This window comes from Dromaius novaehollandiae, chromosome 2 (assembly GCF_036370855.1).
Source record: "Dromaius novaehollandiae isolate bDroNov1 chromosome 2, bDroNov1.hap1, whole genome shotgun sequence".
Lineage (NCBI taxonomy): Eukaryota > Metazoa > Chordata > Aves > Casuariiformes > Dromaiidae > Dromaius > Dromaius novaehollandiae.
The window spans coordinates 52,214,448-52,240,998 of NC_088099.1; the positions used below are offsets into that span (position 1 = coordinate 52,214,448).

Here is a 26,551-nt window from a genome sequence, read left to right on the forward strand (position 1 = left end):
AATCTTTTCTCCGTCCTTCGGGCTAGCCTTGATGATCTAAGGGTCTTGGATTGATGATGCAACAATAAGGAGGTATTTAAAATATCCACATACATAGAGACTTTCAATAACTCATATCTGTTTGGATCTGGGGAACAAAAAGGAATTTTATGTATCCCGAAACCACAGATAACTAGTATACGGAAGTGCACTATTTCTCTCTCCCTTTTTCCTAAGAGTATAAAACTAAGAGAACTGTTAATTTCTGAGCAGAAGAATGTAAAAGAATCTAAAAGTAATGCATGCTTGTGTTTCTTTTCTTTTGTAAAATTTTTTTAAAAATTTCTTTTTAAAATCTTCCTTTTTTATGTTGTTGCCTCTGCACTGTTTCTCTTCATGCTTTGTCACTGTCTGAGTCTAGCAAAGGTGAACAGGTAAATGCTGCTGATGGCATCTGTGTAAGTCTCTGATCACAGGCAAGGAATGCGCCAGGCTGATCCGGATCTTTGACATGCTGCTCTGCTCCATCACGTCTAGAGTGACACAGCTCGGCAGGCTTGCTAATAAAAAGCAGGAGAAAGGAAAAACAAATAGATGCAGTCTCACCAATTGCATTTGTATAAAGTGCTTCGAACCTGCAAGATGTTACACTTTAAATGAGAGGGGTCAAAAATGTTTTCTGAAAGCATCCCAAAAGTAAATGTTATTAGCCTTAATTTGAATAGCAATCATGGTACACTAAGCCATAGTAGGCATGCAGGTTTTGCCACCTTAGCAGCAGATTATAAGCCGTTCATCATCGTAAGCTGAATTCTGCTCTGGTTTCTACTCTTTGCTCTTGGTTTACTATGTTGTCACTCACAAAATCCTGAGTGCTTTGTAGCTGTCCAAGGCTGGGCAGCCTCTTCCCAGAGACTTGCAGCTTGTAGATGGATAAACAAGCAGAGAGGGAACATGTTGGTATGGTTAAGTGTGTGCAGAGGGAAAAAAAGTCCGGTGGGTCTCTAAGTGGAGCTGTAACATTGGAGAGGATGGGGTCATGCCAGGAGGACACACATTTAGAGGGAGGTCTTCGGTAAAGGGACAGAGCAGATGAAGAGGCAGACAAGAGTGGGAATGAGGTGCGACACAAATGAAGAGGGAGGATAGGAAGACAAAGGCAGAGGGCCGGTAGGGCTTTGAAGCTGGTGGGAAAAACTTTTGAAGGTCAGGGACGGTAAAGGGGAAGCCAGCGAGGGGTTTGCTGGGGGAAGAGGCCAACCAATATGCAAGAGAAATGAGTCCTCAGTGCTACATAATATTGCTGCATTGGTTCCTTCTGGTGAAATGCTCTTAGGATATATGCAACAGGGGAGCAGTGGTAAGTACCGTGCATGTAAATGGATATAGCTGTATTCGCTTGTTGAAGCTGGAGGAGTACTGGGGACAAATCACCCTTTTCAGGCACACTGTTGTAAATCCAGAGTATTTCCTTTAATAGGTTTATTACAGTCTAACCAAAGATAGACTCTGCCTTGATGTGAGTGTTCGTGTATAAATCTTTGTTTTCTGATATCCTTAGGGGTAACAGAGATAGCACAGGGAAGGCATCTGGCAGTCGGCAGAGCAGTACGGAGAATGAATTGAAGTGGACAGACCACCAGAGGCCATGGAGCAGCACAGACTCAGACAGTTCAAATCGAAACTTGAAGCCAGCCATAACAAAGACAGCAAGTTTTGGTGGAATAACCGTTCTGACAAGAGGAGATAGCTCATCAAGTAACAGAAGTACCGGCAAACTGTCTAAAACAGGTAGCTAGTACTGTATTGGGTTCACATTACCTTTTTATTGTGTGGTGAGAAATGACTGTGTTGGCATTTGTCTGAGAGTATGCTACATCATGAATTACAGGAAAAGTTGCATTTCCTGTGCATAGTGAATATATATGTCCATCTATGTATACTTGTAGCTGGGCACCTGGTATTCAGGTTTTAGGAATCAAGAAGAAAACCTGGTACCTGGGGGTTGCAAACCTTAGGTAAACGAGGCTGTTCCTGGAATAGAATATTTGCACTTTCTGTTTGAACACTGTGTACAATTTTTATAGCCTGGAAAGGTAGTAATCTTTCTAGACAAAGCAAGTGAACAGTATAGTTTTTAACTTTCTGTTATCTCAGTCTTTTTGAATCATGTGAAGAATTAAATGTCATATATCTGATGAGAAATCCAAGAACATTTTTTCGTTGTTGCTAAAATGCGGACCATCTGTACCTTGGAGTTGAGCCTCTCTCTACCTCCTGGTGAATGAGCCAGTGTGCTGTAGCATAAGCCATCAGAAGTGCTGGATTCAGAGAGGTCCTGCAGTCTATTTTCTTATTTAGCTCCAATTAAATGAAAGCATCATTTAAGGGGAGGATGAACGTGGTGGGAATTCTGCATCTATTTGCATTAACTTCACAGGTACATTAACATATGGGTGAGTCATAGGGTCTGGATCTAAGTAATTTCAAGCCATGCCATTAAGCTACTCTATTATATTTTTGTGTAAAAGTGCGTAATAAATAATGAGCCTGCCAGATGATTCCATCAGTCTGGTTCATTTGATAAATACAGTACAGAACAAGTGGTAATCAATACTTAGCACTTAGTGCTTTTTCAGCTTGAGTGTATTTGATGGGCATTACTTAATTTAAACCCCGTTTATCAAACCCGGATTGGTCAAATTTTGTTCCTATTCCCAAAACTGTACTAATCTCTATTCCCAAAACTGTACTAATCTTTGCTGTGCTTCAGGACCCCTGGGAATGGAATTTGCAAAATCAGTTCTGCCAGCCTTCACATATTTTGGCATGCCAGGACCTCCAGATCTTTCATGTTGTTACAAATTTTGATATATTTCACAGATGAAAAGGACCCAGGCTGGTCTGACAGATGCTCTTTCACCTCTTTCAAAACCTGCTGGTCATTAAGCTGCTGGGAGCTTCTGGAATATCCTGTCTGTTTTTCTTTACATTTCTATTTTACATTTCTTTTGAGACTTCAGGCAAATAACACTTTCATATCATATTATCCTAAGATTCTCCTTGAGTTTTACTCCGTCCTTGTCTATGTAAAATCCTATGGAATTGAGATATAAATTTCACTATGGTGAAATGTAGTGCTGTATCATTGTTTACCTCTAGGTTGTTCCTGAGCATGAACATATGCACGATAGCGAAAACAATGCATATGTGGTTTTGAAACTGTACTCCTCTATATTTTTACTTCCATAAGAAAGAATAGCTATACAAGGGGACCTGGAGTATGCAGTAGACCATATTTTTAGCTCCAGATTCCTTTGCCTTCCATGGATCTTCCTGTTGCCTTATAGTTCAATCTGATATGCATCAGATAGGGATAAGACTCAGTATACTTTTCAATATAGCTCACATTAGGTAGAATACAGTTAAATATGCTTCTTTGCTGTACTGTATTGCAGAGATGCAGAGTATTTAAACGGTGCCTGAGAAATCCAATTTGGAGGGTTGAGACATCTCCTAATTGCCAAAGATTAATACTGTTAAGTAGCCATCATGTTGTTAAAATCAAGCATGTTAAATGATGCACTTAGAAAATATATTAAAAGAGAAATCTCTGAATCGTGCCAATAACTGTAAATGGATCTGCGCTCTCTATGTACCAAACCCAAAATCGCTTTCAAATGAAAGCTCTTATAATACATTTTTAAAACATCAGTATTATTAAAATTCCGTGTTCTTTGCCTTGCAATTACATATTGTAAGTGCTTTGACTCTTTTTAAGCAAAGTGTTTCATTTGGAAAACTATTTGAGGCGTACAAAGAAAAAAAGAAACTAAATAAAAGCAGAGGCGGGGGAGAGGAGATAAAAGAGCAAGGCCGGATGTCAAAACGAACTCACACCTTCAAACCCAGGACATAAAGTGAAACTGTCAGTCAGCCTGCGGAAAGTCAGAGGAAATAACATCTGAATTGTTGTTTCTATCCTTATCTCTGAAATGTTACTGTATGACATTAAAACAGAAAAGAATGACTGTTCAAAAAATAATGAGGAAATATGCCCTGATAAACTGTTCTCTCTTCACCAAAAAATGCTGAGTGCATTCATACAGCTGACATAGCTTCCATGTGGTATTTGCACATATTTTCTAAGGTACAGTAGGTACTGATCAACATGTTATTGTGCAATTTTTTGCATTAGATCTTTATTATTTTGTAATCCAGTCATAAGCAATATTTCAAGTTCCATAGTTCAGTAAACATGGAAAGCTTTATGTTTAGGGTTTTGTTTATTTTGTTTTGACTTTACTTCAGTGATTGAAATGGCGTTTCAGAGGCATCACTACAAACATTTAGGAGTACTGCTGTAGGAGAGTGGCAGAGTCTGATATGCATCATTCTGTCTCATTTTCCATCTGCAGAAAGTACCAGTCTGTTCTTTGAAGTCCTTCTACAATTCACAGTAATAAATTTAAAGCATTTTTGGCTTCTAAATAGTATGTATGAAATCAGTTTGAAGATAGCAATAGGTAATAATGTTCTTCACTGGCTAAATGACAGAAAATGTTGATGATTATTTTAAATGTGGAAATTATTTTAAATATATGATAATCATCAAGATGCATTGTGAAACAAATTTCTTGAGCCAGGAAGTGCTAATATTTTAAGGATTTTTTCTGACGCGTCACAGATGCCTTTGGGAAAATAGAAATGATCCAGAAAGGCAACAATACTAATATTGCATTATTGTATATTGTCACCAAAACTAAATGTTCTGCCCTTAACATTAACTTCTAATAAATCAGAAATTAATGGTACCTAGCAGACATACAGAAACTGAAGCACAGAAAGTTGTCAGCCTCCCATTAGGCGAAGACAGATCATAGAATGTGCTGTTTTCCGTAGCAGAATCTAGTAGTATCTATTAGTCTTACACTTTAATTGCATTCAGCTGCATGGAAATAAGAGTTTAGCAAAGGAATTATGCTACTTTATTCATGCAAAACTTTGCAGAAGGGACTGCCTTAAACTCGTTACATGGTTATCTTACTGGTTCTCTATTATTTTTGTACACCTGTTGATTGTTTAAAAAGCACTGTTCCGTTTAAAAGCACAGATTGTATCTTGCAAATTATTTTCTGCTTTCTCATTCTGAAGCTTAATAGATATAGAAAGAAGTATTGTTTAAGTTATAATTCAGTACTGATATGGAGAGCTAATAATTTAACAAATTGCTATCAAATCAAATTCCTACAACTTAAGACACCATACAAAATCTTGGTTAGTTTAGATTTCCAGTAGCACAGTGGGCCTTTCAGGGTTGACTAAGCATGTATAGTTACGGTGCAGTAGATGTCCCCATGGCCATCAAAGACGTACCTGTTCAGTTTCTAACTACACCCATGAAGAGAAAATATAGTTCATAGCCTGTCATCTTATTTTCACTGACACTACAATAGTTTTCAATATATATTACTATGTGGGACTATAAAGCATGCATTTCCAAGAAATGTACTAAGATCTAAATAATTGCTGAAAGACTTAAAACACCTAACTGTTGCATCTTGAGCTTTTTTTTCTAATGTGTTTTCCCTTTTCCATTACTGGAATGTACATCTGGTGGAGCATGTTTCTTTCCTCCCCATTTACAAAAAGCCGGCTGTGTTGTGATATCAGCTGTGTTGAGACAGATCTGTAGGAATCATTAACTTTGGAGTGGCTCCAAGTAATTGGAACTACAGTCTAATCTCTCCTGTTAGGTGTTCGTTGCTAATTCGGTAGGGCAAATACAATTATACTGCAGACATTTAAACAGATTAACCTTTTTTTGATAAAGTATCCTGCAAATTATGATTTGGTGTCTAGGTTTTGGAACTAGATTTCTGTTTCTTTGTGATTTCCTTTAATCAGGCATTAGCCTGATGGATCTTGTGGGTCTAAGAGAAATTGCAGGAATGTTGATGTATGGGCAATAAATTAGGAGCCAACTGCTTCCAGTCATAAGCTTACTGCCAACCTACTGTGCTGAAACATCAATCTTATTTTTAGAAGTGCAGCTTGCAGAGAAGTATCATGTTCACATGAGCACATACCATTATCTTAAAAAAACTAAATACACTGTAATATGCAAAAATACACCTGACTTCTAAAACTACCAAATAAATATTCCTGAGCCAAGAAACTATATCCAAGACAAAAATACATTCAGGAGTGATCAGCACAGCGCTACTCCTGAAAAATGGACCCTCTGGAGCAAGCAGTGAGTAGATGGTGATGGTCCAGTTGCAAAGAAAGGAAAAATTTACCTTTGACTTGGAAAGTGGGATGAGCAGAGAAGTTCAAATTCTTCAGCTATTAAATGTTAGCCCAAAGAAAGCAGAGCAAGCCATGTTCTGTTGCTCACTAGCATTCAGCATATTGTAAAATTTCGGTGCCTTCTTTCTCTGCCCCTCCCTCACCTTCCCTGAAATTAAGCTGTTAAGACGTTGAGGTTATTTTTCTGTTTCTTTTTCTTTCTTACAGCAGCTTGGAGTGGTGAATCTCTGAGAAGACTTAAAAATATATTAATGGAAAGTGATGAGAATATGAAGGCTATTATTATGTCAACTGTGAAGCAGCAAAAAAATTATAGAACAGTCTAGAAGAAGTAGCCGTCATTACATACAGAGAAAAGGAAGATGATTTGTGTAATGGGGGCGAGAATCTCATTTACTCAAAGTTCCTTTCAGAAGTCATTAGCAAGACATCTCTCAATGTGAATCTGAATAAAGTCAGATAGTGCATTTTTTCATTCTCTACAGCACTGAATTCATGATGGGGTGGTTTCTTATTCCAAATTTAGAAACTGTGAAAACAGCTAGTCACAGCTACAAGGACAAGATTAATTTTGTGTTAACTTACAAGTGTTAGTGTTGGAATTTACTTGGCTTAATATGTCTTGACTTAAAATGATAGGAAGTAAGTTGTAATAATGAAAAAAACTAAAATAGATTGTTCTTATACAGGTTAAATGAGGGCAAAAGTGGTTAAGTAATAACTGCTGGGGTTATTTTGAAAATAGGCAAAAATTGCTGAAATTGTTTTGAGTCTTATTTGCTTTCTTTCAAAATCATGAACTTGATTACTGGCGTAGAAGAGCAGATCTCTGATGTTTTAAGGCAGCCATTTTCAGTGCTAGCATTGTAGCTGATGTGTGGTGGTGGCTTCAGAGATTGTGCTACTGCTTCTACTTAGCATTTGATAAGTGCATCTGAAGTCATTACAGTCCTTTGGCTTTTAACATTCAGAAGTTGGTAAAGATCAGCCTGTGATTCTGCCATAAAAACAGCTGAAAGGAAAAGAATTGAATGTCAGAGGCATGATCTTCTTCTCTGCTCACAGCATTTCTTTAGAATAGCACAAAATGGGCAGAGAGAGGAGTCCAAATTGAGGCTCAATATTACTGGCATGCTTAGAAATACTAATGAGGGGTTTCTGGAATCTCATCATCGCTCCTGCGTCTCCAGATAGCTTCAAATCCGTCAAATTCAATAGATGAAGGAAAAGAGGGGAAAGTAAAGCTAGAACTCCAAGAAGCAACATGAAATGAGTGTAGAAGGGCCAACTGAATGCAGGGAAAAAAATGGTAATCGCTGCAGAAGGAAAATGAGACTCCTGCAGTTGCATTTACATTTGAAAATATTGCACGTAGTGTGCTGAGGATGCCCTCCAAGAGTATCTCTGCCAGTTGTAGAAACACTGAAAACTGAAATGATCCAATAAATAAAAGTAGCCCTGCAGGAATAATCTTTCTAAATTTCCAGCCTCGGCCTACACTGAGAGGAGAAAATACAGCCACTAATAACAGCTTTGGAGTACACTGCAGAAATGAAAAAAAATGTTTTGAAATTGCTATTGCTTTCTTGATTAGCTGTTGGAGAGGCAGATTTGGGGGGTTTACCAATGACAAGTTGTGCACAGTTCAGAACGATGGCCGTCTCTGTAGTAATTATCATCTGGATATACAGTTTGAGAAAGATGGATAAAAATGTTTATCAGCTTTTAATCCACAGTAATCTGTGGAAAGACCCTACACTTATTACATAGCAGGATGCTGGTATGCCTGGTAGAAACAAAACTTGTTTTGCTCTTATTGCGAGGGAAAAAATGAATTCCAATAAGGACTTCGCTAAGAATGAGTCAGAGACTCTAGGTAGTCAAATACTGAGTCCTTCACAAGTATCCCAAATATGAAGGCTGTAATTTGCCCTCCGAATGGGAAGAGAAGTTTGTTAAAACCTAAGTCTGAGTTCCATCCTTCCTTCCAGTCTATATCTGCAGGAGGAAAATTTAAGATGTAAAGACAGTGCACATAGTTAAAATACAAATAAGTTTCAATTTAAATGTATCTTACTTCCAGAAAGAAACATCCATACAGACATTTGCTTTCACACCTACTGTGTATTTGCCTTAACTTCCTGTTTTAAGCCAGGTGTTTATCTGAGCCTTACGTTCTCAGCAAGATTCTTGTCATTAGTGCATCAAAGGAATGGCAACTTAATCAAATAAAATCTCTGAAGTTTTTAAATTATATTTGCGTTTTAAAAGAATGTGACTCTTCATCCTTCCAGGCATAACTGCACTGTTTTAGCGCATTCGATTTAACTTGATTGATCACTTATAACAGGATAGATGCTGAAAAATCAAAGTGAAAAAAATATTAGGTAACTATGAGTTAATATAAAATATAGCACAGCTACCCAGTCACTCGACTGAGAACTCAATTCCTGTTTTTCTTATAGAAAACTTTCTTATAGAAAACTTTATTTTTTTCCATTTATAAACCCTGTGTTTAACTTGTATACTTTACGAACCAATACCTTTGCATATATATATATATGCAATTATATGCAAGTATAAATACATACTGAGCTTTTTGTGTTCTGTTTGATAAAACCATTTGCTGGCTGGGGAGGGACTTTGCAGGGGGGAAAATGGTCTTTTTAATCATGCGAATCCCACTGAATACTGAGCTCCATGGTGAGTGAACACTGCCACCCCGCTCTGGTGGGCATGGCCTCGTGTTTGCTTTTGCAGTGTTTGAAGCCTATCCCAGTGTATGTGACATGTGTGATGGGGACCAGGGGTCCACTGTAACCATGGCTCTGTCTCTGTGTTAGGCTCAGAGTCTTCCAGCAGCGCTGGCTCCTCAGGATCCTTGTCACGACTACATCAGCCTCTCCAAAGTGCACCTCTTGTCCCTGGAGTGACCGCCAGCTCTTCGGGCAGTGTGTCCTACGCCGAGAATGGGATGAGTGGCCAGGTAGCACCCAGCAACACCAGCTATATCATTCTTCCACTTGAAGCTGCAGGGATACCGCCTGGCAGTATCCTTCTCAACCCGCACACAGGTCAGTCGGGTGCTCTCCCACGTCATATTGCCCTTTAATATTTCTGATGCAATCTGTGGAATGAGAAAATTTCTCATTTCTAGAAATGCTTTACTTCAGGCACCTTATGCAGAAGAAAGTGGCTATTTTGCACAGAAAGGAGATTTTGCAGGCTCTTTTTAGAGCTGCCGGTAAATCTGCAGTGGCTTTCTGAGGATGTCATGGCATAGCCAGTGGGAAATGATACATAACATTATATTCCTGCAGTCCCACACAACATCTAGCTCTTGTACAGTCCTGGCGCTCCTTGCTTGTGAATCCTCTGAGATCTCATTAACTTTATTAAGGAGAGAAAGTCTTCCATAATGAAGCCTGCTGAGATATGGGGCAGCTGAAATCCGATGCTCCGAATTTTAGAGATTATGCTTAACAGTAGAAGAACTACAGAAGGCTTAGAGGCTGCATCTGAATTAGCACTTCAGAGTTAATTTTTTTATGCGAGCTATTTGATTAGCAATTGTATTTAAATTAGAAGTTTTGTGAAAAAAGAAAGTTCTAATCTCTGCAATTCTGTGTCGCTCTGGTAGTTAGCAGTACAGAGGCACGCAAATGAGGCACTTGCTGTCATTTGAGCACTGTGTACACTTCAGAAACCGCTCAGCTTGAACTTGAGTGCTTGCTGAAAGTCTAAGGCAATTTGTTCTCTCTTTGGTTTAGATGAAATCCAGGTAATGTTACGCTATTACTCCCCGCAGTATTGTACTGACAGCTTTAAAAAGGTTCAGGGAGGTTGAGACTGTGATGCTGCTTCAGTGTTTTGGACTATTTCAGTGACCATGACCAGCTATTCTGCCCTTCTGAGTAATGCTGGGTTTAAAATAGCAAAGCATACAGTGCACTGAATTTTCCATTATACTGGGAGCTAATAGTAAGGCCAAAATACTTCAAAAGTCCTTAATGGAACATTCAGAAGCTCTTTATTTGGAGATTTTTCTTTATACCTAAGTCTTTACGTATATTATATTTCTCTGTTTGGATCTTTTGGCACTAAGGAATAAAGCTTGTTTGTGAGCCCACTGCCAGAAATACCTCTGTAGTCAGAATGCAATCAAGAAAAACTGAAAGTTGAGGAATTTAAGAAAAACATAGTCTTTAAACAAGCGTTCCATAAACATACAGAGTAGTATCTAGGGCTCATCAATATGTATCAGCATGTGTAAAATCAGAATGGAGTAAGCTTTTTGTAAAGCTTATACCATTTACATGTTGTTTTTTCAGGCTATTACATTCTTGATATGAGAGCCTAATACTGACTGCATAAGTGAGGCTTTTATACTTTTTTTGAAAACTGAAGTATGGGAGAGGACTGAACATGGGAGATGGGCATAAGGCAAAAAACCATCATTATTAATTTATTCATTTCTGTTGTGCTGGCAGTTGATGGTTCTGTCTATAGCACTGGAATTTCTTGGTCAATACGAAAGAAGGCATTTTGTGTACAATGTGGCCCCCTTTTACATAAAAATCAGCAGACTTAGGCAGAAATCCATCCATAATTCAGTTGACAAGACTGAGTGAAACAAGTGAAAGGATTTGCTACTGCTTCCAGCCACACTACTAGCTCAGAGGTCGTGTGTGTTCCTGACCATGGCAAGGATGGAGACTGTAGCTCACCACACCTGCAGGCCAGCAGAGCTGTTTAAGTTGAACATCTCTCACATATTTTGTAGGTTCAGCAATTTGCATTGGCCAGCTCATACTTTTCCCTGATAATGAGAGTTTTTTTGTCTACCATAGGTATAGTGTCTTTCATTACTGTCACTAGATGAGAGTACCCGGTCTCCCCTCCTAGCATGCCTCGTCATCCTCTGAGGCGTAATCAAGAGTTCTGTGTGTTGCATGTTTAATATTCAGAGAGCAAGTGTTCTTCTGTAAATACAATTATATAGTTTTTTTAAACTGTTTTGTTTCTGTAGCTGTTTTGTAAATATAGACATAAAAAAGAAAACGGGGGCAAGTTCTTTTAAAGAATAAAATCCTTGTCTCAGATGTATAGCTTTGCCTTGCCACCTGTGCTGGAAGTCAGGCTATACTGTAATGTCTGCTGTGTTTTTAGCATGCAGCAAAATACGTGCTGCAAATTTGCCACTCTTTGGGCTCAGAATCTTTGCATCTTATTACGATTGCATTACAAAAGAAACTCCATAGGGAGGAGACTTAGAGATTGCTAGATGCTGTGCTCAACTATCAAAGTGATGGATGCTGTCAGAAACATAGATGAAGAGAAGACAGTTTAAAGAAAATGAAAAACAAGCTTTGTTTCCTATAATGAATAGATTTTCTTTCCCTATGTAACATCATTCTTTAGCTCTTTCTTCTCTTCTTGCAGAGTGCTTACTTCCAATCTTCTTCTCTTTTGATCCTAGCACCTTGTCCTTTAAAAAGCTTTGCATCCTTTCACACTGCGTAGACACTGGCTGTGCAAGCCGCTAATGGCATCAGGAAATGCTGTCAGTATCTCCAAGCTCTGATTATACCTCTCAGCTCCTTTTCGGGTGTTGGCAATCCACATTCTTTCCTTAACCATATTCAGTTTCCTCTGATTCATCTCCACTTTATCCTTCCTTTTCCTTCCCCAAATGTAGAAGCTTCTGGCTTCTTTTGGGAAAGGAGATCATTTATGCAGCTATGTCGTTTTGCTCTTGATTTCACCCACTTCACTAGTCTGTTTTACCATTTAAAGGATTCTTCTCGATGTGCTCTCTGACATAACCCCTTCAACAATTAAGAGCATTTACATTTCATTCTTACTCCTTTGAATGACACCACAATCTTTGCCCTTCTGTGAAGGCCACAGTTCATAACTTACAAATGTCTTTCTTATTACCATTTGATCTCTCCTTTTCACTTCCTATTCCAAGATTTCTTCTTAATAGGTCTTTTTTTCATCTTTATAAACATTGCTACCTTTTCTCTTTCAGTCCTGTCATCTTTAGTTGTGCCATGGGAAATGTTCTTTAGTATTTCCTTTGAGCACCTGGCACAGACTTCAGGAATCTGTTATCCTCATCAGCCACTTTGAGTCCCAGCAGCCCACTTAGGCCTTTTTGGAGTTCTTTTCTCTTTAAGCCTCTGCCTCTGTGGTTCTTCTGTGCACAGCAGGACTTGGTGTTTCCGTTCCAGACATTTATTCTTTGCAGCTTTGGGCCTCATTATTTGCCATCAGGGTCACAGCTGATGCTCAGGAAGGAGATGATCTTTAAGAAACCTCCACGATGACTCTCTCTTTTTACATTCAATGGGACTTAAATCTCCCAAATCTGCAAGGAGACTCCAGTTGGAAGCACAGATGCATGAAATGCTTCTCTGAAGGATCATCTCAGCCTTCCCAAGTCTCCTAAATTTTTGCTGGAGCCTAGGACTCCAAGTCTAGGGGAAAAAAACAATTTTTCTATGCTCTCCATGCCATTCTTACCCAGTGTCTTCACAGCCCCAAGGAGGAAAGTGAGTGCACAGAACTGACCTATGCTTTACTTTCATTCACTTAACTCAATACTTTCCTCACTGTGAGTGTGAGACATGCCCCATATGTAATATGGCAACTCAGTCTAGAAAGTGATGATCCTTTAAAGAGAGAAGGCAAGGTTTCTTTAGTTAATTCTTCGATGCAGTTCTGACACATGATTATTAAAAAGGAGGAGGGGAAAGAAGCAGTCTGAAGAACAGATAGAACAGATAGGGACACTTCTGGTATAAAAATGAAAAGCTCCTTGTTTCACTAATGGATTCTGAGTTATGAGATTTGTCCAGGTCTCCCTTTTTATCTCAAGTATTCCTACTTCTGTTTACCAACCTTAAATGCTGTCACTCAAATGCTAAAATTTATTTTTGTTGTGTAAACATATATTGTTCCTTTGATTTATGAATTTATGATGGAAGTGAAAAGAGAACTGAAGTCATGGAAAATGTTTTGCAGGCCCAGGGATCCCATTTCTTTTTTGTTCATAAGACAGTGATGCATGACTTAGGTAAAGATAAATTTTTACAAACATTGTTTTTCAGGTTTGCTTTCTCCATTTAAAATATCTGAAGCAAAAAGAGATCGATAATTTATGTGTAGTTATGTATCAAATTCTACCCTTAGACACAATTTGTCCTATATATGACAAATTTTCCAAGACATTTTAAGTGCTTCTCCTTTGATAACTTCCTGTGCTGTCTCTTCTAATTACATTGGGCACAGCTTTCAAAAGTACAGCATTATGTTATTCAGCCATAAGGAATTATATTAATAACAGGGTTTTTGTTTCTTTCCTTGTGAACTACAGTGTGTTGGAAGTAGTCATATACGTTTCACCACTATTGCTTGAGAAGAAAATGTACATGAATATCCACTACCTCTAGTGTTTATTCCAGAGTTCAATTTTAGCATTAATTACTTCATTGTTAAATGACTTCAAGTAACCATAGCACCTGTATCATCCTATAGTCATGGCAACCTTCCACGCATTCCTTGGGAGTAAGTACTGCCAAAGCAAATGGGCGTTCTGGCAGCAGTTGAAGGAGTTAAGAATTACGGCTTCATTTGTGTCATTCGTAGCCGTACCATCAAGCTCATGTGTTCTCTGTTTTAATCACTGATTTAGTTGTGTTTGGTACAGTAAAACTGTAATTTTATCATCTTAGTCCTGTTTCTACTTCACTGTGTTGTAAGCCTGTGATTGTACATTTCTGTGCATTCCCTCTCTCTCCCTGCCTGCCTTTATCCCTGTGTTTCGAGTTCTTCACAATAGCTTGAAAATTTGGAGGAAACAATCCTGGAGTGCTTGGGAGCAGAATTCATGGGGAAACCCCCAGGCTAATTCTGTTGATTCCTCTGTTCTCTTCTTGTGCTGGCCAGGCAAAAAGCTATGGAGATGACTGAAAAAGCCACATAGAGAATTTTTTTTTTCCATATCTAGACACTGCGAGTTGACGTGTGATATACATAGATGCATTAGACTCTCTCTGGTGAAATTAAAAAAAAGATGCCAGCTTTATGTTAAATTGCAGTTCTATAATAGAAGCTAACTGCCTTGCCTGCAAAAAATAGATAGTTGATACTATAAAGAGGCACTGAAAGTAAAGAGCACTTTATTGTAGCAGGTCAGTTAAGGATTGATCAGGTAAAGCAAGCTGTCAGTAAACATGTAATTGTATAATTTCATATGGTAAATACTGCATTCTTGAAAGCACTCAGCAAAGGGAGAGTGTCTTGTTTTAGGCCAACCGTTTGTAAATCCTGATGGGACGCCGGCAATATACAATCCTCCCAGCGGCCAGCAGACAATGAGGAGCCAGATGGTTGGACAGTCCCAGCAGCAGCCTTCATCCCAACAGCCTCAGCAGGTTCAGCAGCCACAGCAGCAAATTGCAAGTCACCTGGTCACACAGGTAGGTGTGGTGGCAGTTGAAAAGGGAGAGGAAGCTCTCACTGATACTCAGGGCAACCTGACAGGAGGGAAGGAAGCAGCTAGACAAAAAAATCAGAATGTTCTTCCTTTCTTTTGAAACATGGGCCCCACAATCACTGATATTTTCAACATGGATGAAACAGAGGGAGAGGAAAGATTCATTTCATCTAAGGGATGCTTTTGTTTTGAAAGGAGCTGTTAAAGTGGTTGGTGTATGGCCACAATAGTCTTTAAATTTCTTCTGCAAAAAGATTGCCATGTAAGTGAAAGCTGAAGTGTTCCTTTTCAGACTAGTGCACTCTGTAATTCTGTAGAAAGTGCTGAGAGTGGAGGAGTGGTAGTGCATATATCTTTATTGATTCTTTGCTGACCACCTTTCCAAGGCTTTGAAAATAAAAGCATACAAATATTCATGCTGTCTCCTTTCAAATGTTTAATTACTCTTCATATTTCCCCTATTTTTATTGATGTGTAGGTTTATATTATACTGATATAATAGGAACACTCTTGGTAAATTTGATCCCTAATGCTAGTCGACCATTAGCAATTCTGTCCTTGTGACTGTCTAAAATTTGACACTACTGTTCTCATTGTGCAATTCTCTTGTTTCAGTAGGAAGCTGTTTCATGCAATGTAAATATAGGTTACAAGAATACTTAGACAAAACAGGTCTGGAGATTTTCATTACCACCATCCCTGAGGTTGATTACTGAACACTGTTTCTTGAGTGTAACTTCCGCAGGTTGAGGGCGGAACTTGAACCTATTAATGGTAGTGTAGGAGAGGATCCTTGAGAGCTCTTTAATTGTTCAGTGGCTCTGGCCCATCATACTTCCTTGGATATCTCCTGGCATGGTGTGAACTGTCAGGGTCCTTTCCACGTCCCTTTTGCAGGCAGTGGGGTTGTGTTTTAAGACCATCAGGTACAAAGTAGGGCCCTACAAACTCTTCCATTTTGAATTACATCAGGCCAAAGAAGTACTGTACTGTTGGCAGCCCACTCTCAGAGCACACCTGCATCAAGAGGAAGACCCAAGGTCTGCTGTCTATGCCCAAGCTGGCTGGACGTGACCCAGCTCTGGTCAAGAAGCTTTGTAGGCACAGTTATAGAGGGAAATGGCACGGTAGTTTGGGCACAGTGCCATGATGCTTCAGCTCTCTGGCTCCTGGGCTGGATGTGGCACATGGCCAGCCATGACAGCATGTGGGCAGAAGAATTTGGATCTGTTTCAAATTTCAATCTGTAGCTTGTCTGCCTGCTCTCAGAGAGTGGTCTGCAAACCAGACAAAGGCAACTGCTCCAGCAAGAATCTTACATCCTATCTACAAGCAGAGCAGCCAAGCTCCACTGTATATTTTGTGGGAGGTTATAATTTGGCACAGTTTCATCCCAGATTATCCTGACAGTAAATTGTTTAAATTCAGTGAAGTTACTTTGATTTTACTGGGTTTGGACTAATGTTTATGGCTGTCGTTTCTTGATTTGCTCTTAGCAGGTTTTAGAAGAAATAGGTAGTACCAAACCTGTGAAAGGCTCAAGTAAAAGAGAGACTAAAATGAAAGGAATAGTAAAACTATTCCAAGGTAATAATGCTGTAGAAAATCTTTCTTTCACTTAGATAAACATCTTCTCCAAGCTGACAGGCCTGTCTCTGTTGTTAGTTTGCAGTCTGTTCACTGTTAATCTTTTTTAGCTATTATGTTCTGCCAAAGCAGCTTTACAATCATTATTCCTTTGCCTATGACACACTCAGAGCTTAGCCAGTTATTATCAGCAGAATTCAAATACACACTTATACAATGCTCTTCTCCCATTTTATCTCTATAAATTAAATATAAAATCATGTTTTGGTTTTGCTTGACATCAGTAATAATAAGGTGTAGTTGTGGCTTTATTTTAGTCTATCGGACATCAAAATATATGAAAATTGGCAAAAAATTTGTGATAAAGAATTGTATAGCATAAGGCTGAAATGAAAACTAAAGTCACAGTAACCAACCTCTAGTATTCTGGCTGGTGATGAGTCACCTGCATTTTCAGAGCAGTGTTTGAGGCTGTTGTTCTCAATAACAGAGCTTGTTGTCGTTTTTGTTGTTATCTTTCTCTAAGTGGGTTGTATTTATTGTCTTTCATTGTGTTTATTTCGCAGCCTGTTCAGGCAATGCAGCCATCTTCTCAGTCAGTCCAATATCCAGCAGTTTCTTATCCTCCCCAGCATCTCCTGCCAGTCTCTCCAACGCAGCAGTTTTCTGTGGTACTAAAGATTTTTTTTTTCTTTCCTTGAGGTGGAAGTAGGGTGTGGGAGGTAGAGCCTGGGCATGCTGGGGGAGCCCCTGAAGAGGATGGGGAGGGGCATCCACATGAAAGGCCTGTCCAAATCCCCTTTGCCTTTACACTTCTGGTACTGACAAGCATTTCGTAAGAGTATTCGCCCTGACTCTCGTCATCTCACTGGGATGATGAAGTTGGGAGCAGGGCTTTCCATCTGGCTAGTGGAGCCTCCAGAAGACATTTGATTGTGTTTAGGATAGGAGGCTGTGTCTCCCCACGTCCTATGCAGAGAGCGTAAAGTTGTGCATGTGAGATTTGAATAGCCCCCTTTTCTGCCCATGAACACTGGAAAAGAGACCTCTAGAAATCATTATTTTATTTAACTTTATTTTATTTTATGTGTGTACCAAATCCACTGCCTGGATTTATTCCCTGCTCATACCCACTTGGAATACTGGTGAAATAGCTGCATATGTGCAATGCATCATGACAAAGTAGTAATGGACATGTATAATAAAAATAAATAGAGTGCACTTTGGAGTCTGAATGTGGCAAGATGCTTATAGAGCTGAGATTATACAGTTGTAAAATGAAGGTGACATTTTAAGAGGCACTACACGACTTTTTTTGGTGTTATTTTCTCTCGCTGTGGTAATCTTGTTCATGACCGATTTTCTCAAGGCAGAGATGTCACCTAGTCGTAGTAAGAGATGGAAATGAAGCTGAGTGTGTCCTTGCAGCTAAAATAGTATTAATACCTGGTAGATGAGCAGAGCCATTGAAGGGACAAGAAAATATATTCTGTGCAGAGCAAAAGTTTTCTATCTCAGTGCTAACTCTTTTGGAAGGTATATTGCAGACATCTCAGGTTGTTCCAGTGATAGTCATAGCTAGGCTAATGCTTTTTAGTAGCTGATTCAATAATGAAACGTCACCTGCTTTATGAAACTGTTATTCAATGTTATTTACTTTTATTCACTGTTACTCACTTTTGTCAAGTATTGAATTACTATCTTTTATGTATATTATGTTGTACACATAATGTATAAACTGTAGTGTTTAAAAGCTCTTAGTTCCTATTAGGCAAATTCAGCGACATTTCATGCTCAGTGAAGTTTCTCACTGAGCTTGTTTGCAGTCATTTGCCATCCAGACAAGGAATATGCTAAGAGATCAGACAACTTTATGTGCCTAAATATGGTGTGGGGTGATGCTAAAGTTAATAGCTATGCTTTCTTACACCACCTGAAGATCTGGCCAAGAGTGTTTAAAATTTTGGCCATGGTATCTGTTTGCAGAATGGAAAAGCAAGTCTCTGTGGAACAAAAGTTTATGGCCTTGCTCTCCACAAAGCATTCATTTTTTTTCTATTTCAAGTTTCCTGTGCTAGAAGAGTTTTGGAGAATGAATACAACAGTTGTCAATGAAGTAAAATAGTTGTCAAGACAATAAAAGATGTTCCTTTAAAAAAATAACATGGCTGTTCTAAGTGAAAAGGATGGTATAGTGTTTATTCGCTCTCTGTGACGGGGTGTAACGAAGGGACTGTAGTCTGCATGTTAGCACACAATTCTTGCTGGATAGAATACATTTTGATACTGAGTATTGAAGTCTTATAATACAGGCACAAATGAGATGCATAGAACGACATTTGGAAACCTTTCCAAGTAGAGTAAACCTGAGAGAGCTGATTTGTACGTGTCTTTTTGCAAGACTGGACAAATATCCTTGTATCATTACCAACATGTAATGAGACTTAGGTCCATTGACTTAATTTGATATGCTCATCCTACCAGGAATTTTTTTTTCCTTCAATCAAATAAAGTACCTGTTTCTTACCACCACTGAATAAAAAACCTTGAAATATCAGCTGGAGGCTTAGCTTTTTTACCTTCTCTATGTTTTCAACCTGGGATTTTCAAAACAGTTCAAAAAGAAAGAGGACTGCACCTGAATCCTGCTGAATTCCTCTTAGGATCATTTTGAAGCACAGGTGAAATTACAAGCATGTCTTTGATTGAGGCATCCTGTGTTTAGGGGAGGAGGTATTCACTTATTTTCATGCACTTTATATTTAAAATGTCTTCTCTGGAAAGCTGTAAAGTTCACCTGTCATTTGGAAAACAAAGAAAAAAAGGGGAGGGGGAGGGTTAGAGCCAAAATAATGGGCTTTTGTGCCAAGCGATGCCATTCACCTTAAGTCTAGAAGTCTTCGCCAAAGCATTTGTAGTGATTTTTGCTTTTAATTGCCTCCATTTTTGTAGCTATCCTTGCATAATATGGCAGTTATCTGAGCTGAGTTTGTTCATCTTCCACTGTGTCTCATGCTCTGTTTGAACCTATTTTGTTTTGCTAATTTGTGTAAATGTCTGCTATAGACATCATGTTTATCATCTTCTACTGACTTTTGCCCTGCAGCGAGATGACATGACAACACAATTTAACCAGATGAGCTTAAGTCGTCAATCATCAGGAGACAACCCTGAATCGCCTTCCGGTCCTGTCTACCCATCACCGATTTTGCAGCAGCCAGCCCAGCAGCCGGGTTACATCATGGCCTCGCCGAGCCAGCAGCTCCCTGCAGGCAGCTTCACAGGCTCGGGACCACCGGTGTCCCAGCAAGTGCTGCAGCCTCCGCCACCCCAGGGCTACGTGCAGCAGCCACCACCCACTCAGGTAGGTAAAACCTCCTTCCACACTGCCAGTTTGCCAGCTGACTCGCTAGACCGTGATAAAGTGAATACAAAAAATACTCTGAATTCTAGATTTTTTTTTTCTGGGTAAAAGCTTAGCAGATCTCTAGGCAGCAGGAAACTTGCAAAGCTTCTGTCATTTCCTGGGTTTCAGCAGTTCTTTCCCTATCCCCAAACCATTTTCTGAACATATGTTTATACTCCAGGATACATCTGCACATGAATATGAAGGAGGAGGGTGAGCAAATACCCGGAGTCCTTTTTTTCTGTATATATACCAAAAGAGCAACATACACATCAGTGCAGGTAGTCGTTAATCATATTTAATTGACTTGAACATGTGAGATGTCACAGATCAGTAATTTTTAGTGTCTTCCTGAGGACTGATTATGTTTTACTGTTCACTACCAAACATCTCTGTTTGTCTCCTGGGTACTTTTACAGAATATTGAAAGTGATTACTGTCAAGAAGTAAAATGCACAGATGACTTTCTGGCCCATTTTCAAGGTATACACTTTAAAAGGCCAAATTTCTTTATCTAATTATAGATAACTTCATTTAAACTCTACTTTTAAATGATATTAATGGTATTTTTCCTGTTTTCATTTTATCCTTTCGAAGAAAATATCTGAAAAATAAGGTAAAGAATGTTCTCACCAATTCTTTTAATATAAAATTAGTTTAAACCCTACTCTTTTTTCCTTGCCACTTCTTATTGAAAATCTGCAGTTCTTTGTTACAATGACTGTGTATTGCCACAGTAATGAAGAATTTATACTGTTGTAATGTTTTATCTGAGATAGAGATCCAGTGCCTCACTAATTAACAATAAAAGAAATCTGAAGAATACTGTATGTTCACACCCCATAGAGCACTGTGACACCCATTGTTTCTGTATTTAGAAATTATGCAGCCATTTTTCTGAGAGAAGGCTTGCAAAAGATAATTCTAAAAGACGTAAAATTCAGCATAATGTAGTGGTTTTTTTATTAACAATGTTGCTAGAAATAATTTTCACTCTTTGCCATCTGTAGAAATTTTTGTGAATTTTGAAAGAAAAAATGACCTGAAAAGCAGCAGTGCCCCTTTTCTTCCCCTGCATCCCATTTTGCTATCCAGAATATGTTATCTCACTGGGTAAGCAGAGGGCTCTCCAGCGTTCTTTGCTTATATATAACCCTGGCTGCCCTCCATGTTTTCAAGCATCATTTAATCAAACCCCATGACACTTCTAGTGAACCAGATAAATATGAGCACCTCCATTTTGCAAGCTGTCATTGCAGCAAGCTTAGTGACGCGTTTCACAGTCAGGCAGGCTATGATTTACTGTGGGAGCCAACAGGGCTGCAGCCTTAGTGCTGCCTAGCGCAGCCTACGTGCTCCTCGTCGCGGGCCTGCGCAACACCACCTCTCCCCTCTGAGTTGAGATCAGGTTTGCCTCCTAGCCTGGAGTCTGCGCTAGAGCTCCTTGGTTGTTTTTGTGGATCCTGCTTGTCTGCATTTACCCAGGAGCACCTGCCTACGTGTGGCTTGCGTTTATAACCCTGGAGTGGAGTGGTCAGGTTTCACCCGTAAGAAAGAGCAAGGTTTCACACGTAGTATAGCTTAGATGTTACTTTGTGAAATTGGTCTCCCTTGTTAATATTTGCTTTGTTGTTAATGGAGAGATAGGGAAACTTCTGGAGAGGACAAGTGGTGAGGTGATGCCTTTTCACATGTGTATTCATAGGCTGGCACAGGACCAGTGCCACTGATGTTCTTTAATGGCCACAGTACCTGCTGTCTTTCTGTTGGTACCTATGTAGGCTATGTTTGGGGGCTTTTGTTCTACATCATAACAGAAGAAAGTGGAAAGTTACTGGGGGGAGAAAACATTTTTGGGGCTTGCAGCAATCTTAGTAATTTCACTGCAGAATCATTTGTCCTCAGGGTAGGTAGAGAGGTGAGAATTTCTTTCAAAGCACTCAGCTTCCCCTACATCCATTACACTGCACAGACCATTCATCTCCAGTTTGTCACTGTTCCAAAAAATCAATCTTGTCCTCATCCCAGATATCTGTGTGGAAGAGGGAGTGTGGGGGGACAGTCCCTGATGCCCTTGTCCATATACCGTGAAAGAGCAGTGGCCTTTGTTGCAGGGGCTAGCTCTTTGTGTCTGCATATGCATACACAAATCTGATCTGCATTTCAAGTGTTAATTCTTTCACTTCAGCCCTAGAATGCAGCACAATACTCTGGATACTGCTTGTAGCACACACACCACAAACAGAGTATCTCTTGTATCAAAAGATAAGCAAAGCATTGGGAAATAGGAGTTCCTCTGTTCTGACTTCCCAGGCTGACCTGAACAATTCAGCCTGTTTACTATGCATGGCAGCTGGACCCTGACTCCCTGTGTTGCCAGTGGCAAAACTTAGCCATAGCGCTGGTTATTAGGTAGTCTGAATCACTTGTTACTCTTTTGAGATTAGATGCAACAGTAGGCAGCTCTTGGATGCCAAAGTAGGTAGTTTGAGGGAGGCTAAAAAAAAAAAACAATAAAGATGTTAATGCATGCAGAATACTATATGATGTAATAATCAATGCAATGCAATCAATGTGAAAGCACTCTTGTATCTTAAAAGTTGTTATTGAATTTATACCAGTAAAAGAGAGGTTTGACTCTAATGGCTAATCAGTTCCCGTAAATGCATTGCTGACAAGGTTCTTGTAGATTGGCTTTGGGACCCTGTATGCTGTAGGAAAATATCAGAGCAATAAAGGTTTGGGAAGAGGCCCTGTGAGTATGAACATTTCCTTTGAGAGGTGAAAGAAGGAGAAAGAAAAGCACTCCAAACCTACAAACCCAGAGGTACTGCATTAAATTATTAACTCTTGTATTAAAGTTCAATTAAATATAGTTCTGCAGCTGCTCTAAGATTCCCTCTCCCACTCTGTATCAAAAGCAGAAACAGACTGATTTTAAAGTGACATGGCAAAGTAGTGATGAGAGGACCCCTTTTCTTTTCTCATTCTTCCCCTTTCCTCACAGCAATTCCCCAACTTAACAACAGATTGATGATTTAATAACCTGAAAATAAAGATCCATCTTTGCTCAGGCAGTTGGCAAAATAAATAAAAAAAAAAGAAACTATAGTCCGAGTTTGCTGAAAGGGATTTTAGCAGCAAATTCCTATTTGCTTTCTGTGTCATAAATAGCAAACGTACATCTTGCCTAGCCTCTCAATTTTCCTCTTTTTCTTATGGCTCTTCTGTAGTACTCCTGGGCCCAAGCACTTCCATAAAGGTCCAGATTTATTGCTGGCAGCGTTCTCTCACCAGTGCTTGACTGAAGGCCAAATGGTCACTTCTGCCTCCACAAGCAAAGGAATGAGAAAACTGAAAGTAAATGGGAAAGCATACACACCCTTAAAAGTTATTTTCATGTATGACTCATTCTTTGTGGAAGTTGTACTGGCAAAATGGTGTCCAAAAATGAGACTACATAAATTCTTTGAGAGGCTGGGAAAGTAATATACATGCTGAGGGCTTTTTCAGCTGAATTAATTTTGTGTCTTCATTAACTTCAGCTGCTTCTTTGCAGAACCCCCTCCATCAAAGAGCCCATAGCTACTATAAGACAAAATCTTTATTCATAGTATGTCTTCTGTAGGAGACTTGTTATGAATGAAGTTGGGGAGTCCATTTGGAGGTGGAAGTCTTGCATGTACATGGGTCTTTCCTTGGTGATCTCAGAACATTATATTGAAGGACATGCCTGCAGATCTTGTGTGCAGACTGCTATTTTTTTGAATTGTTATAGAGGATGGGGGTGAGGGGGAGACTGAAGAAAGGCTGAGCCCAGACATTGAGGATCCTGGGAAGAAATGGTGTCTCAGTTTGTCTATATACCATTGTAGATTCTGTTATCTTCACTGCCTGTTATGTAACTAGCTGCCATTAACAATAGTGATAGCCTCACTAGTAATCTAGATGAAGGTATTAATGCAAACCTAACTGGATTTGTCAGCAACATTAAGGGAAGGTAGAATACCTATGTCATGACAGAATCAAGCTGTAAATTGATAGGGAAATATGTTAGGAAAGTAAAATGAGTCTGGAAGATGGGTGAAATCCTACTCCTACTATGAGGAAATAAGCAACATACCTACAAACTTAAGGGAAGCTATTGGAGAGCAGCCTGAGGGAGACACAGGCTAATGGATTTCAAACTGTGTGTGGACGGAAGGTAACCAAAAGCTAATGCTGTATTGAGTCTCTGCCCATTACCTAGAGACAAAGCTTGTAAAAGGAGAAATAAGTAATGCCAGTTCACACCATTTCATAAGTGTCTCAGAAGTGATGTCCTCAGTTCTGTTACAGTTTAAGATAAATAAAATGCTGTATATGAGAGGAAAACATAGAGGTGCACTGGAGCGCTCAGCCTGCAAAGAGGAGATTCATCTTCAAAATAAGAATATCCAAGGGGAAAGATTAACCTGTCAAATATTTTCAGGGTTATTATTAAAAAGGGTTTTTTTTTCACCATGTTAAAGATTAAGATCAAGAAGTAATGCTTTTAGGCTAAAGGCGGCAGCATATAGGTATGGTCTCAGAAGGGCATTTTTGTTAATATAACCATACAGCTATGTTGGCATGCTTGTTATTGTAGTGGAAAATTCCCAGTTCTATAAATAAAATATGTTACATTAGCAAAAGGTCCTAGGTTAGACCATGCATTCACATGGGAAAGCAATTCAAATATAATTTGACATTTCAGTAGGCTGCTACAGAAATGTATTGTTTTTTGTTGAAGAGCCCGTAAGCAAAGGTATTAGTAACTAACACAGATATAATGAGAAACTAAAAAATTCAAGAGGGTCAGGGCAGGTGACGTAAACGATACTTGTTATCTCTGATCCTTCTAATTCCACTGTTCACTAAAGTAATATTATAAAGGACAAATAACGTGTTTCAGGTACTGAAATAGAGATGTACTCAAGATAGATAAATGAAAATAGATCCTTCCAGACCCCTCAACCCCCAAAGATCTATTTTATCCATGTCTATATTTTACACCATGGCATTCTTTTAATGTCTGATATCTTAAAAAAATCTCTTCTTCGAAAGTCATGTGCTCATGATTACTAGCAATTTCATCCATTAATCATTCTAAATTAAATGATTTTCTACCTAATACTCCTACTGCTAAAGACATTTTTCAGGCTGATAGATTGCACCCTGATAAGCTACTAAATGGGGTATATAACAAATGTATTATGTTCCAGTGAATTTAGAAGATGAGAGAAAGAGAGAAAACCATGTGACTAAGTCTAGATAAAGTATCAATCTGTGTGATTAAAAATAGGTGATCACTTATTTAAAAATTACTCTGAAAGTTTCAATGTACGTGTGTGTTTTTGAGCTAAACTCGTTCACCCAGAAACCTCTGTTCAAAACCTGTGCTCTTTAGACTGTTTTTATACATGCAGACTCTTTCCACAAGAAATAAATCATATTATTTTCATATGCTTACGTATTTTCAAATATCTAGGGGCTTGTCTACCAAGGAAAACAAGGAGGTTGAGGGTAAATCAAATAAATTTGAATCCGCTAAGTGAGATTAAGCTGCTGCCAAGAGAAATGAGAGTAGTCCCACAAGGGTTTAATATTCTTTAGTTTGTAGATTGTAATAGAAAATAAAGATACTTCATAGAGAGTCTAATCTGTTCCTTTGCTCCAAGACAGGATCAGCTATTTGCATTGACTTTACATAGGCTGAACTCTCTCACCTCTTTTAGGCCTCCTATTGTAGAGTCACCTTGATAGGAGACCCAGTCGCAGTCAGGTTTACGCAGGATCAGTTTATCTCACTAAATTTACCTGATCCCTCTTTTACATTACTATGATATTTAAACCATAGTTTTACACCCTAAATTTCTGAGTAAACTTTCTTAACACATGGCAACTTTTCTCTCCAGAGAAACAAATTATTCATCATGCTTTTTGTCTGTTTTACAGAAGGCATTTTGCTTTTGTTACCTTAGTCTATAACAAAGCAAGTGATTTAAGAGTAGGCTGTAGACATTAGGTGTCCCTTGGTATTGTCTGGAAGGGGATAGCTTACAACATTTTCCGAGCAAAATGCTCTTGTTTTTCTGCTATTTGTTTGAATCTAGCTGATACTATCTGAAAGGGGGGGAAAAAAAAACTATATGATTTGTATTGATTCAAGAGGAAATGAATAGGCCTTGAAGAGTAAATGGGTATTCAACCTTTTGATTGACAGTTGCTATTGACTGACAGTTCTCAGTCTGTATGGGGTTTTCACTTCATGGGCATCACCTAGTCCAGTTTTGTTGATTCTGATTCTTCATTCCTCACCATTATCCATTCAGTAGTCTTCTACTTATCCAAATCACCTTTCATACTGTCTTCTCATCTAGTTTTTTATATCTATACCTGATGTCATCTCTAGGAGAATTTCTGATGTTTGTCATGATGTCCTACTTGTATACAAATGGATGCAGTTACCTTTAATTCACTAAGACTTTCCTTTGTGGATAATCAAATTGAACAAAAGAATTTTATATGATTTTGTGCATATGTCTAAGCAGGCTAAGTGCTACGCATGAAGCAAAAAGTTATTGTATGGTTCATGAAGAAAAATGTTGTTGTTATTATTGTTATTATTAAAGAAATGCTGACTGATTTGGAACCTGTTGACAGGTTGTGAGAAGAGCAACATTCGTTAAAAACATTATTTCAAATCTGTGTCCCTCTACAGTTTGCTGATATCATATGCTGCC

General features: G+C 38.9%; 1 protein-coding gene across 23 annotated transcripts in view; it reads left to right on the forward strand.

The window, feature by feature from the left end:
- Positions 1-26,551, forward strand: part of ARPP21 (cAMP regulated phosphoprotein 21) — a 146,384-nt gene that overhangs the window by 77,098 nt on the left and 42,735 nt on the right. For 17 of the 23 annotated variants that reach the window (XM_064506487.1, XM_064506488.1, XM_064506497.1 and 14 more), the window contains 5 exons: positions 1,541-1,773; positions 9,135-9,365; positions 14,608-14,777; positions 16,948-17,052; positions 19,488-19,745. In XM_064506487.1, the coding sequence (XP_064362557.1) occupies positions 1,541-1,773; positions 9,135-9,365; positions 14,608-14,777; positions 16,948-17,052; positions 19,488-19,745 (997 nt within the window). The remainder of the gene's footprint in view (positions 1-1,540; positions 1,774-9,134; positions 9,366-14,607; positions 14,778-16,947; positions 17,053-19,487; positions 19,746-26,551) is intronic. The other 6 variants (XM_064506496.1, XM_064506498.1, XM_064506502.1 and 3 more) reach the window with 3 other exon arrangements.